General features: G+C 35.4%; 1 protein-coding gene across 1 annotated transcript in view; it reads left to right on the forward strand.

The window, feature by feature from the left end:
* Positions 1-14,880, forward strand: part of GRAMD1C (GRAM domain containing 1C) — a 106,577-nt gene that overhangs the window by 36,582 nt on the left and 55,115 nt on the right. The window contains 2 exon segments of the mRNA XM_079155419.1: positions 8,094-8,197; positions 8,751-8,846. Of these exon segments, the coding sequence (XP_079011545.1) occupies positions 8,094-8,197; positions 8,751-8,846 (200 nt within the window).

Genomic DNA, 14,880 nt, shown 5'->3' on the forward strand with positions numbered 1-14,880 from the left:
AGTTACCCTGAAAGGGGAGACTTTTGTGATCCTCATCACAGACCAGATCCTGAAACTCAGGGAGATAAGGATAATTCCTCCTAATTATAAAATCTGTAAGAGTTTGTGATTAAGAATCCAATTAGATTCTTAGGCCAAAGTGAACTATAGTTGTCATGGCAGTGAAGACTTGAAAATCAGTCAAAAGTCAAGAAGTGGATCTGGGTGGAACTCTCTGGAAACTTCTCTGGGATCCCCAATAAAACTGGAGTGCAGAAGAGGTACATTGTCCTCTCTGAGAGGAGCCCCTTTGTCTATGAGAGTGTCCCCTTTCCCTTATCCTATCCTTTCAGTAAACTCATACCTATTATTCTGAGTGACATGTTTGAAGTCTTTCTGACTTGATGACAAAATCAGAGTTTGAAAACTGGGGGTATCTTCACTCTACCTCAGTTTCCCAGAAGGCCCCTGCCCTGCAACAATAGTATATTGTTTAGGGAGTGATGCAGAGAGAAGAAAGTTTATCAGTATAGGTGTAATCATTCTTCCTTCCTCCCTCCCTCCTTCCCTCCTTCCTTCCCTCCTTCCTTCCTTCCTTCCTTCCTTCCTTCCTTCCTTCCTTCCTTCCTTCCTTCCTTCCTTCCTTCCTTCCTTCCTTCCTTCCGTATGGAGGGCTGACTTTACAGGTCTATTCTGTAGCTCTTTCTGCTGAGAGGGATTTAAAACAGTAGTACCCTAGCAATAATAAGCATGCCTGGGGCTCAGATTTTATTTTCTAAATACCACTCTCCAATAAAATAGCAAGACTTCTTGAAGAAATGGCCCATTCTAGAGCTGGAGCAGTAAAAATGCAGGATGAGGGAGTTTGAAGTATCTTGTAGTTATTTCAGAAAGTCAGGAAGAGCTTACCAAAAAAAAAAAAAAGAGCCAATTTGAAAATGATCAAATCTAGAATTGCTTGAGCAATAAAATAACAATAATTTTGGATTATAATTTTAAGAATCAAATAAATATTCACGAGTCCATACTGTTATAAATAAATACTTGAATAATTAAATAGGGAGAAGCCCACAACTCTTCCCAAAAAATTCCAAGCATTCCTAGGTAATATATATACACATTAAAGTTTGAGAAACTCTGATTTAGGGAATTAAGCACACACCTGGGTTGAAAGCCTTACTAGATTCTTACACTCTGTACCTGTAATGGTGAAGAAAATCTAAAATATTTAGCCAACAATTGGATATTGACAAAAACTTATTTCATCAATGTTAACCTGTGTCTAACATCCTCTAACACTGATTAACAAGCCAGTAATTCACCATTGAAATCCCCCCCCGACCTTTTTTTTTGTACTGGGGGATTGAACTCAGGGGCAACTTAACCACAGAGCCACATCCCCAACTCTGTTTATAGTTTATTTAGAGACAGAGTCTCACTGAGTTACTTTTGCCAAACTAAGTTGCTGAGGCTGGCTTTAAACTCAAGATCCTCCTGTCTTAACCTCCCCAACAGCTGGGATTACAGGCATGCACTACTGTGCACAGCTTGAAATTCTTTTTTCTAACATACTAATTAGCCAAACATTTGATCTTGAACTGTGATAATAGTTGAAGGGCTTATGGTAGCCTCTGCTAGAATGTAGTCCTTCTAATAGATTGTTAGCAGATCCATCCCAAGTGGAACTCTGTAACTACAACTAACTCTCCCTTCTTAAGCATGAGTATATATATCTGCTTTTTTTTTTTGGCGGTGCTGAGGATTGAACCCAGGGCCTTGTGCTTGCAAGGCAGGCACTCTACCAACTGAGCTATATCCCCAGCCCCCTATATATCCACTTTTTCACTTCTAATATGTATTCATGTAATATCTTTTTTTCTTGCTTAATCTTAACCAAGTAAATATTTATTAAAATTAAAAACATTTGACCCAGCAATTCTACTTCTAGAAAAAATAGTATCATGGGGATATGTTAATCTCCCAACACTTTGGCTTATCATGAGTATGCAGATAGCAGATCCTTTGGGTAAAATGATTGAAGTGGTGATGGTTGGAAATTGGATGAAATGTATTGAAATACACTGAGTGGAGCACAATGTTACATAAAGAATCTATAATCTGGGCTGGGGATATAGCTCAGTTGGTAGAGTGCTTGCCTTGCAAGCACAAGGCCCTGGGTTCAAATCTGCAAAACAAAAAAAAAAAAAAAAAAAAAAAAGCAAAAAAAAAAACTATAATCCTTAAAAAATTTTATTAGTCAAAATTCTACCATACAAAAAGCCCTATGCCCCGATGTTTTTATAGATAATTTTTATTCAACTTTCAAGGAACTGATGGCCCCAAATTATGCAATACAAGAAGAGCAAATTTTTTTCTCATTTGTTTTTGAAGTTATGTCAAATGTGAAATCATTTGGTGCTGGGTAGTGGGGGTAAGGGAGAAGGAGAATATGTGCTGGAATAATATGAATTGTGTAATCTTATGGTTGTCCTTTCATATTATGAATGAAGGAATAGATTGTTACAAAGTTGGAGTGGGTTGCCTCTAAACATATACCTCTGTTTACCCAAGAAAACTCTCCCCTGTGTGGAAAGGTAGAAAGGAGGCATGTTGACTGATAAATCTTTCCTTTGTGCAGAGGGAAAGCAGATTTGGATTTCTACCCTGTGTTAGCTTTCCATTACTGTGACAAAATGCCTGAGATAATCAACTTGTAAGAAGGAAAGATTCATTTTGGCTCACAGTTTCAGAGGTTTCTCTCCATGATTGGTTGACTTCATTGCTTTTGAGCCTGTGGCAAGGAAGTACATGATCCTGGGGAACATGTGATGGAGCAAAGCTGATTACTTCATGGCTTCTGAGAAGCAGAGAGGAGGGCTAGGTCCTAGTACCCCCTTCAGTGGCATGCCCCCAGTGGCCCAACTTCCTTCCATTAAGTCCCACCATTTAAAGATTCTACTACCTCCCAGTAGCGCCATAGGCTGGATACAAATTCAGCACATGACCTTTGGTGGACATTCAAGATCTAAACTATGCTATACCCTGAATCTTACATGCCTAAAGTCAACTTTACTCTGGTACACTAGTATTTACACTAGGAGCTGTGGCTTTTAGAGGTTGGGGTCTGCAAATGTTTGGAAGAGGCAGTGAGTGTGGCTGACCTCTGCCATAGGGAGCCCATCAGTCAGTTCTGTGATGTCTGTATCTATTCTAACCATCCCTCTTTGTACCTGCTGATTCTAAGTGTGCAGATACCTGGAAGAATGACTGTATCTGTACTGCAGCTTTTGTCTGCATATTTTTTTTTTTTTTTTTTTTGGTGGTACTGGGGATCGAACTCAGGGCCTTGTGCTTGCAAGGCAAGCACTCTACCAGCTGAGCTATCTCCCCAGCCCTGTCTGCATATTTTTTGAGGTAAGGCTTTTTCCATACTCTGTTCATTGATATCCACTTTCTGTCTTCTAAAACTTTAATGGAACCTTCAGTCTGTTAATATACTCATTCTTTTTACCTACCCCTCAGCATTGCTATGGATTTAATCTCTTATGTGTTTTCCCTGTTCTCTTAGAAAAATTGTGGATAAAAAGGGAAGTAAATGCATGTTAGTATCCCTCCCAACTTAGACCAGCCATTCTATGTATGATTTTCTACTAAAATAACTCTTTCTATATATATTTGTTTATCCCATTGAAAGTATTCAGCTTAGGAGACTGTATTATTTTTTCCAGGGATGCCATTACTTAAAACCTTGTTAAATTCTCTGATTATCTGAGTGAACAAGGTGGATGCTTAAGACAGATAATGTTGTGTTGAAGGAATATAAAAATCTCCTACCAATTCAGAAAATCTCTCCACAAAGCCAAAGAGAAAGAAAACAATTTTATTATCAATTAAGCATTAAATTAGAATGTGAAGTGCATTGCAGGCAACCCACAAGAGGTTGTAAAAACTGAAAGAAATCTCTCATGCTATTATACAGTCAAGCACATACAACCCACTATGTAGGGTTCTGAAGAAGTGATCACTAGTCCTTAAATAAGAGGACTTGACATCACCATATGTCACGCATAGTTCATTCCAAATTTACCTTGTAATTAGGGCAACCATCAGTGATAGCTAGTTGGCATAAATACAAAGGAAAAATAAACTCATATTTTTATGGCAGGAGTTAGTTTTGCAACTTGAAGTGAGGTACCTACTGAAGTTAGGCTCCTACCTTCTCACAGATGCTGGAGATAGAAATGTTATTTTCCTTGATGTTTACTTTTCAGAGATGACTCCCAGGTCCTTGAGAAAATATTCCTGGTTTAAAACTGGCAAGAAGCCTATTTAACTTTTAAAAAAAGATTCATAAACATCCTCAAAGGAACAGAGAAAGAATTGCAAGTTTTCTAAAGAAAATATTCCAAGAAAAGCAAGGGGAGTATCTGTTTCCCTTTCTGCACCAGGAAAAATCAGTTTTTTTAAAAATTTATATTTACTCATTATTTCAAGTAAAAAGCAAACAAAATAAAAAATGAGAGTAGTTATTTTTCATATCTTTCATAACTTTATTGAATCTGTAAGCAATTCTAAAAATGTCTTAAGAGTCTTTTAAAATTTTTTTAAAGCAAACGTCAGCATTATTGGGCTCTCAAAGATGATTGCTACTAGAATGAAATGCTTTGGTATAGCCGCAGGTCCCATGTGGGCGAGGAAAAGGGTTCCTGTCGAGGGATGGGCTGGCTATGAACTAATGGCTAAGAAATTTATTTATCGTCAAGACAAACAGGAGACAGAATTATCTTTAGAATGGGGGTGTTATGGGTTGAGTCATTCATAAGGGTCTGACTCTAACAAAATGGTGGAGCCCTCCGTTTCTTTCTTTATAGCAGTACAGAGCAAAGGGGAAAGGGAGGCTCTTCTTCTGTGAGAAACAGTATTGGGTGGAACTAAGCAAGCCATTTGACTCTAGTGGGTCTCTCCCACATCCTGGGCCTGCACACTCCAGTGGTGAAGCAGTCTGCAGGGAAACCACATACTCCAGGCAATCTGGAATAATATGTCATAACTGTCAGTTCCTGAGAACCAGATTTCCATGTCTAATGGCTCAACCAAGCCAGGTTTTATTTGCCGGCCATGAATGGCACGTCACACTTTGGGATATGTATTCCCTGATATTATTGTTTAAAAAGGTACATTCTTGTAGTTAATTGTTACTTCCCTTTGGATAGTAGTCCTTCAGTAAAACAGAATAGTGCATCTTGTTTACTTAAATATGTGCATATTACTTGTTGTGCAAGTTTAATGTGTAAGTTTATGGTACTGATTTACTCCTATATTATCATAGTACTATGTTTTGTATCCTTTTAAATTGTAGTTGCTAAAATAAATCTTTAGGAGTTGGAGCTATTCAATTTGCTGAAATTGATCATGTAATAGCTGAATTGATTGATGCTAATGCTTGTATCATATTGACTTAAGTTTCTTGGTTAACTTCTTGAATTTTACTCTTTCTGATAACCAAATATAAAGTTATAAAATCCATAAAATAATTTGTGATAAGCCTTATTTTCTCATTCCATTCTAGGTGAATCAGATTGTTAATATGACTCAAGTCCGGTAGTATGTTGCCTCTTGAAATACTGATTATTATTATAGTACATAATCATTAATCAGTAGGGAAATTGGGAGAAAAGACAAGGAGTAAATATAAGCCTCTTTATTGTTTAAAGGAAATGTTTTATTTCTTGCATAGAATATATTGCCTTTGTCTTTTTTTAAAAAATCAATTTTATTGAGGTAAACATTTGTTATGATAGAACATAACCATTCTGGGGAAGTCATTTTAAAAAAACACTGGTAAAAAGTATGTCCAGGTAGTGGTTCCTATAGTTTGTGTTTCCTATAGCTTTTAGTATGGTTAATTATAAAATAATGTAGTGTGGTGTACAGACTAGCCATGCTCCCATCATCTGAGATTCTGTTGAACACACAGACTCTTGACCTTTCTCCAGTCCTATTGCATCAGAAACTCTAGGGGAGGGACCTAGCAATCTGTGTTCTAATAAGTCTGCCAGGTATTTCTGATCTGAAATATGAGGAGCATTAAAGTGATAAAATATCGTAGTGGTTTATATAAAAATTTCATGATACCTCAAGGTAACCTTTAGTCCAGTCTCTGTTTTGAAGATGCATACTAGTAAATGAGTAACTTAATCTGCTTAATTATTTATTAGGAATTTTTGTTTGGTGGCATCTCAGGTTTGTTTTACTGAAGGAAGCATTGTGAAAGACTGGCTACTTTGCTCAATTTTTAGTGTTTGCTTAGAAATTTAACATGACTGAGTAAAAATATTTTGAGATTTGTGCAGCTTTTTTCTAAAATTGCTAATTACATTATAGAATTTAAAATTTACCAGCTAATAAAATCACCTCATAGCAACCCTTTATATCTTGCATTTACCACTACTGTTTATGTTAGTCATAGAGTCAGATCTTAATCTTAGAGATATGGTATTAACTTGTTTGATAGGCAGTGACATTTTCCAGATGTCTCTTTTGTATTTTTTAAATTGAAAACTTGATTTTGCTGGATTTCAGTGTTAAAATGGAAAGGATCAACTTTGAAATTGACTCGAAATTTATACAATTTTCTGAGTCATCTTTGACTACTCTTCTAACCTTGTCCAACATTATAATCAATCACCAATTCCTCATCAGTGCTACCTCCTAAATATTTCTGAATTTTAACTATTTCTTTCTCTTCCTATTGTTTTCTTCCGGTCTGAACCACCATCAACTGTCCCCTGGACTTCCAGCTGACATATCGAAATCCATTTTCATAATGTGATTAAAGCACTATTTAATAATATACATCTGATCATGTCCCTTCCACTTAAAACCCCTCAGTGGGGTGTCTGGGGTTGTAACTCAGTGGTAGAGTGCTTGCCTAGCATGTGTGAGGAACTGGGTTTGATCCTCAGCACCACATAAAAATAAATAAATAAAAGCAAAGTTTCTATATTAAAAAAACAAAAATCCTCCTCAGTGGCTTCTGAGAGTACATTCTACCATGACCCGTAAGACCTTACAAGATGTATTCCTCTAGCTTCTCCAGTCTAGAAAGCTATCTTCTAGACCCTAAAATGTACCGTGTTTTTTTTCACTATAGGGCTTTTTAAAACTATATTTTTTATTAGAACATTATCATTATACATAGTAATTGGTTTCATTTTGACAAAATCATACATGTAAGGAATTTGATTCAGTCCCCTTTCCCACTTTTCCTCTCCTCCTCCTTTCCCCATTCTCCTTCCTACATGCTCTTAAACTTCCCTTCTTCTATACATACATAAAAGTGAAATTCCTTTTGATATCTGTATATGAATATAATATGATTTTGTTAAATTCATTCCATGTATCTTCCCCTTTCCCTTCCTTCCTCCTTTTTGTTCTCCTACACCACTATTTTTCCCTCTATCTTTAAACCATAGGGCTTTTACATATGTTATTCCTTCATGATGCTGCTGAAACTTCATTAATCTTTAGACTTTAGTTTATAGATTGCTTTTTTTTAAAAAAAATGTACTCATGTCTTTTTTATTTATACTGTGTTCTGATCCATAGATTGCTTTTTTAGGGGAATCATTCCTTATATCCTGTCTCCACACCCCACCCCCTTACCTTTTTTTTCTTTGTTTTTGTGGTGCTGGGGATCCAACCCAGGGCCTTGTGCTTGCAAGGCAAGCACTCTACCAACTGAGCTATATCCCAGCCCCCTTACCTTTATAGTTCTTGTTACCTGTAGATGTTCATAGGTTTATCTATACTTTGGTCATTATCATATTTATTTTTTTCAGTTTTAAACAGCTTTATTGAGGTACAAATGATGTTAAGCATTTTGTATTTATTTGTTTATTGTCTTCCTTCCCTCTAGACTCTTCCCATGAGTGTAAGATTTGCTTCTGATAACCTTAGTACACAGCAAAATATCTAACTTATGGTATCCCAAGTATGTGAATGTGTGAACTAATGAACAAATCATGATGACTTTCCATGTGTTGAAATGGTATAGGGTTTATTCAGTTGCCATATTTTTGTGAATAAGATGCTCCTTATTTTTGTGTATATAGATTATGCTTGTGCTCTTCAAAGGGACATTTTGCTTCAGGGACGACTATACCTTTCAGAAAACTGGCTGTGTTTCTATAGCAACATCTTCAGATGGGAAACTACAGTAAGACTTATTTTTGCACTTGATTAGTTGGTACAAATAATTGTATAGATAGAAATATACACTGTCCTCTTTAAAAACAACATATTGTAGATGATTTCAAAGAAAATTCATATGTATATTTGTGCATCTATACTTAGATATGAGTAAATTTACGTGTTGAACAAAATGTACTTACTAGATATGGTTATAGAAAAATTTCAGGTTGAAAAAAGCTTGACTGTTTATCTATTGGCTGCCCAAACCAAGTCTTACATGAAAGACTGAGTTTTGCTTGTGTGTTGGTGTGTTAATGTGGAATGTGAACACCCACGTGTCTTTTCACACTTTGTCCTAATGTTAGATAATGGGAGTTGGTGGAGGAGAATACAGAAGGAAAGAATGTCTGTGTGCTTACCTTGTTTTTCCTAAAGGATTAATAAGCATGTGCTTATTAATTCCTTTAGGATTTTCACTAAATATTCTGGATTAGATTGCTGTAATACTTGGCATTTTATATTGTATATGCTTCTGAAAAATATACTTTTTGACTTTTTAAGTTCTTTTGTATGTTTAGATTTCTATTGCTTTGAAGAACATAACCTTTATGACCAAGGAGAAAACTGCTCGACTGATCCCAAATGCTATCCAGATCATCACAGATGGTGAAAAGGTGAAAAATTTTTCTACCTTTGCCACATTCCATAGTGTGAAGAAAATTTTCCTCATCCTGATCATCAGTATTGAGAATATAGGCAGCTCTTAAAGTTAGGAATATCTTGTAGAAATACACTGTATTTAATACTAGATTTATGTATATTTTGATAGCTGTTGGTGATTAATTTTTTAAATGGCTGCTGAATTTTTTGTACTTTACAGTTTATAAGAACTTTCACCCATATTTTCCATTTCTTCATTGTAAGAGGTAGGTAGGGTGAGTGTTGGCAAAATGATCTTATTATTTCTAAATACTGTAATAATTTCATGATTGTTTAGTCAGTAATATTTGTGTAATAGCAACTAATGAAAACAAATAGTCCTGTGAGCAGTTTTGGGCAGCATACAAGTAAGAACACATAACCATTAAATCTTTTTTTAAACAATGGCAATCAATAGCCATCATTTTATTATTCACCTGCAATATCTAACATTTCTTGGTTAGGATATGTGAATAATCTTTCTATACCTACCTGAAAAATTGATTAGGGCTCTGTGTGTGATATTGGAAGCATAATGCTGAGGAAGAAGAAAGAAGGAAGGACAGAAGGAAGATAAAGAAGGAAAGTATGGTAGGGTATGAAGGGGATGCAGAGAGAAGGAAAGAAAGAAAAAAATGAAAGAAAGAACATGGGGAGAAAGAAATAATATCACGACATTAAGTCTTTGTAATTATACTTTTTAATATTTTTAAATGTTTTTAGTAGTTGGACCTTTATTTATTTATATGCGGTGCTGAGAATTGAAACCAGTGCCTCACACATGCTAGGCAAATGCTATCACTGAGCCACAGTACCAGTCTCATACTTTTTAATCTTATAAAGTTTCTTTCATATGCACTTTAAGTTTTATTGTTTATTTATTTTTGTGCTGCCGGGTATCAAATCCAGGGCCTCACACATGGTAGGCAAGTTCTCTGACCCTGAATTATATTCCCATCCCCTTATATTTCTTATTCCTACAGAGTATTTCCCAAGTACAATACAAAGATCTTTCCCCACTGAACTATTTTTGAGAATAAACTGTTAACCCTGATGCCTCATTACCCTCAGTATTCTATATTTATTTTCAACAAGACGTTCTCTTACATAACTGTAATATAACCATCAAAATCAAGAAAGTAATATTGACATATTACCATTGTTTAATCCTCAGACTCAGTTTCCATGGTAATCTCCCTTGTGGCAAATAGATCCAGTTCAGAGTTACATTACATTTAATTATATGTGCTTCAGTTTCCTGAAGGAGTCCCTTTGCCTTTTCTTCACCTTTATGTTTTTGACACTTTCAAAGATTATAGGTCACTTATTTTGTAGATTATTCCTTAATATTTATTTGTTTGATGCTTACGATTAAATTTGGGTTATGCAGTTTTGGAAGAAATTCCTGGAAATGATGATCTCTTCTTCTGTTAGATCTATCAGATGGCACATAATTTCAGTTTGTGCCATTACTGATGATATTTACATTGATTATTTGATCAAGATTGTGTCTGTCAGTCTTTACTATAAAGTTAATCTATTTTCTTTTGTCAGTATTTTGAGGCAGGATGCTTTGAACCTATGTAAATGTACTATTCTTTGCCAAACTTAAAATTTATTCATTCATTTATTTTTATCATTTACTTATATCGCTGTGAACTCATGGTTTCTTACTTTATTCAATGACTATAATCACTATAATTACTTATTTTGATGCTTAGATTTCCCAAGTTTGGCCATTTGAAACTCTTTCAGGCTGATGCCTATGTCCTTTTGACTATTCTCAGCATTATTTGAGCATTCCTTTGCTTTTGGGCACAAGATGTTTCAGATTTCCCCTACTCAGTGTTTTAATCAAGTCATTTCTTCAGGGAGTTTTGATTTCTTTAGGAGAAGACCAATATTTAGAAGCTAGCATATTCAGTGCTATTGGGGATATCACTATTTCTGAATTCTCTGTGGACAGAAAAAGAGTGTATATTATGTGTATATAATCATACACTCATATTCAGAATGCATACATATACATATGCCCACTCATATATCTACCTATCCTTCCTTCCATGCAGCCATCCATTCATCTATCCATCTATTCATCCATGAACTCATATCAACACCTCCCATTCCACTTGAACACCACAGAGTTCATTCTTATTTTCTCCCTTTACATGTTTGTAACCCTCTCTTCCCTGACAATGAGAAACCAGGTTCCCATTATCCTTACTTGCCCAGTCAGCCTGTTTGGAACCAATCTCCATCTCCACTGTCACCACTGATATGGATGTCCTTTCACCTCATGAAAGGTTTCTGACAGAGTTGGGCCACTGCCTATCCCACCATGACCTAAATATTCTCACCATCTTGATCTGTGATCTCCTCACTGTGCTTGGACTGATGCCACATGCCCTTTCCCTGGATCCACATTTCTCTGTCAGAGCTTTCTTACCCACTTGGGCTCTTACCCACTGTGTGGCAACCCTTCTAAGTGGACAACCTCCTCATTCTTTTCTGGTCTGACACCCTACTTTGAGCTTTTCTGCCCCCATCCTCTCTGTGTGGATGTCTCTACTTTTCTCTGTTCTGCCAACACTTTTAGTGAGGAACTGTTTAGTAAGGGAATTAGTACATGCAAACATTTTTACTGTTTAGCAAAATCAAATGATTCTAAACTACCATCTTCTTTCCATGCCAGTAAGCCTCAATCCCATTACTTTTCCAGAGGCAAATGCTGTTACCAATTTGATTTGTCTTTTCAGGCTGTCTTCCTGTGTATTTACACATGTATGTGTATGTATATATGTATATATATGTACATATAATTTTACTTTTCTAAAGTAAATGCTATCTTATTCATATTGCTCTTCAGCTCTCTTGCTCTTTTTTTTTTTTTTTGTACCTGAGATTTAACCCAGGGGTGCTTTACCACTAAGTCCCATCCCCAGCTCTTTTTAAAAAATCTTTTATTTTGAAACAGATCTCACTAAATTGCTTAGGGCCTTGCTAAATTGCTGAGGCTGGCCTTGAATTTGGAATCCCCTTGTCTCAGCCTTCTAAGTCCCTGGAATTACAAGTAGGAGCCCATGGCAAGTGGCTCAGCTCTCTTTTTAAAAGAAATTAGCATAACATTGGGTATGGTGGTGCATGCCTGTAATCCCAAAGACTCTGGAGACTGAGACAGGAGAATCAAAAAAATTAGAGAGCAACCTGGGCAATTTAGTGAGACCCTATATCAAAAAAAAAAAAAAAAAAAGGTGGGGGCTGGGAAAGTAGCTCACTGGTAAAGCACTTGCCTAGCATGCACGATCCCCAGTACTACATTAACGGCCGCCACCACCACCATCAACATTATCTTTTGGAATTACAGATGAGCACATAGTAGAAAGATCTGTCTCTGGTTTTTCAAGTGCTATATATTTCTTTGAATGGATGTCCTGTGGTTCCCTTGACCATTAATTCAGTTTTAATGTTTTGCTCTTATAAACAGTGCTGCAGAACAGTCTGACCATGGCTTTCTTAAGCTCATGAATTACTATTTCTCACATACATTATGAAATTTCAGGATGAAACATTTTAATTTTGATAATGATAATAACAACTAGTATTTACTGAACACTGTTGTAGATGTTATTTTAAACACTTACATATGTTTTCTCATTTAATTCTCACAAAAATCTGCTACTGTTAACTATTCAATTATTCTCTTTTTGTACATGAGAAAGGTAAAGAAGGCAAAAATGGCTCAAGGGCAGAGAATTAATAACAGAACCAGAACAGCAGCTTCATTCATAGACCCTGCTCTTAATTTCCTGTAGACTGTGTTAGCTCAGTGAGTTCTTTTTCTATCAGAATGGGGCAAAACTCTTGTACTGCTTAATTTTCATCACTTATATGTATTGTATGATTAAAGGAAGGCTAATTATGTTACTTTCTGTTTTTAAGTTCTAGAATATATTCTGTGCTTCACTGTTTTAGAGTTCATTACTTAGAACTCTTCCTGTATTAGTAGGCTTTTTCTTGAACCAGGGCTTATAAATAGTTTTGTTGTTGTAGTTGTTGCTGTCTTTCAGTCCTGGGGATTGAACTCAGGGCCTTGCAAATGCTCTACTACTGAGCTATATTCCCTTTTTATTTCTTGTCTAGTGGCAGGGTCTTGCTAAGTTGCTGGGGCTATCCTTAAACTTAGCCATTATCATCCTGCCTCAGCCTCTTGAGTTGCAGGGATTACAGGTGAGTGCCACTGCACTCCACCTTATTAATAATTTTTGAAGTTAGATATGTAGCAAGGAATAAAGGACGGTAGTAATATAGCAAGATTATCCAGAAAGCTGGGAGTTTTAAGGAACCGGGAATGGGGTGATTATGTTCAAGAGTGTATAAAGTTAATGACAAAGTATTTAGTTTTAAAAGTGAAGTTTAACAAATATAGCATACTGGTAAAAATGAGATAACAGGATTTTTCTAATCTGTATATTTGAACACAAAATTTTGAGGTTATTTTAATTAGGTAAAATAATTAGGCTTAAGAAAAGGGAATAGTGGACAGTAGTAAGTAGTGACCCTTACGCTATATATTATATTTATAATACTATTGGGAAGAATTCCTGGATATATCCTATTTCTAAAAAGTTTTGCTGTATAAAGAATATATATCAAGATTTCAATTTAATGAATCAGAAAAATAGCACTTTAAAAATCTTACTATGAAAAATGTTAATACCCCACATATTATTTTTTGACATGTTATTTAATAATGTCAGCATAGAACCAAGTTTCTCCTTCCTGAAGATAACCCCTTAGTCATGAAAGGTCATTAACTAGGAGATTGGAAGAGATGTCACACTGAGATACTATATTAAGGCTGCCTCTTGTTACATTTTCCTATAAAAGCCTATTTTTTTATATCATAATTTTTAAAAAATAAGGTAATAATGTCTGTTTCACAATCTAAAGTCCTTCCCCTCACTACCCACTTCACCCCTTCCCTCATTCCCCTCTATACAATCCAAAGTTCCTTCATTCTCTCTACAATTCAAAGTTCCTTCATACCCCCGCTATGGATCAGCATCTACTTATCAGAGAAAACATTTGGCCTTTGGTTTTTTGGGATTGGCTTATTTCACTTTAGCATGATATTCTTTAGTTCCATTCATTTACCTGCAAATACTATAATTTCATTTTTCTTTAAGGCTGAGTAATATTCCATTGTGTATATGTACCACATTTTCTTTATCCACTCATTTGTTGAAGGGCATTTAGATTGGTTCCATAGTTTAGCTATTGTGAATTGAGCAACTATAAACATTGATGTTACCACGTCACTGTAATATCCTGATTTTAAGTCCTTTGAGTATAAACTGAGGAGTAGGATAGCTGGGTTAAATGGTGGTTCCATTCCAAGTTTTCTGAAGAATCTCCATACTGCTTTCCAAAGTGGTTTCACTAATCTGCACTTCCACTAATAATGTATGTGTGTCCCTTTTTCCCCATGTTCTCGCCAACATTTATTAATGTTTGTATTCTTGATAATTGCCATTCTGACTGGAATGAGATGAAATTTTAGAGCAGTTTTGATTTGCATTTCTCTAATTGCAATAGATGATGAACATTTTCTCATATGTTTGTTGATTGATTGTATTTCTTCTTCTGTGAAGTGCCTGTTCAGTTCCTTAACCCATTATAAAAGCCTATTTTACAATATGACTTTGTATTTAAAATCAATTAAATGCAGAGAAACATATGAATTGAAAACAGAATTATAAACTGAAACATACTACTTTTCTTCTGTAACAAAGAAAAGTTCAGAGTTAACACGAATGTTTTATATCTATAATTAGCAGAGATTTACTTTTTCTGGATCTTTGAAAAGACTACAAAAATAATATAATTTAAAATTAAGATCCTTAAAATAAATCCATCTCTTTAATCCACTTGTATTTTTGTTCTTATTCTTTTTGTATATTTGGCTCAAATGTCAGCCAGTTCAATTTATATATCTTTGAAAGGTCAAGA

The sequence above is a fragment of the Sciurus vulgaris genome (assembly GCF_902686455.1).
Source record: "Sciurus vulgaris genome assembly, chromosome: 10".
In the NCBI taxonomy this organism is placed as follows: Eukaryota; Metazoa; Chordata; class Mammalia; order Rodentia; family Sciuridae; genus Sciurus; species Sciurus vulgaris.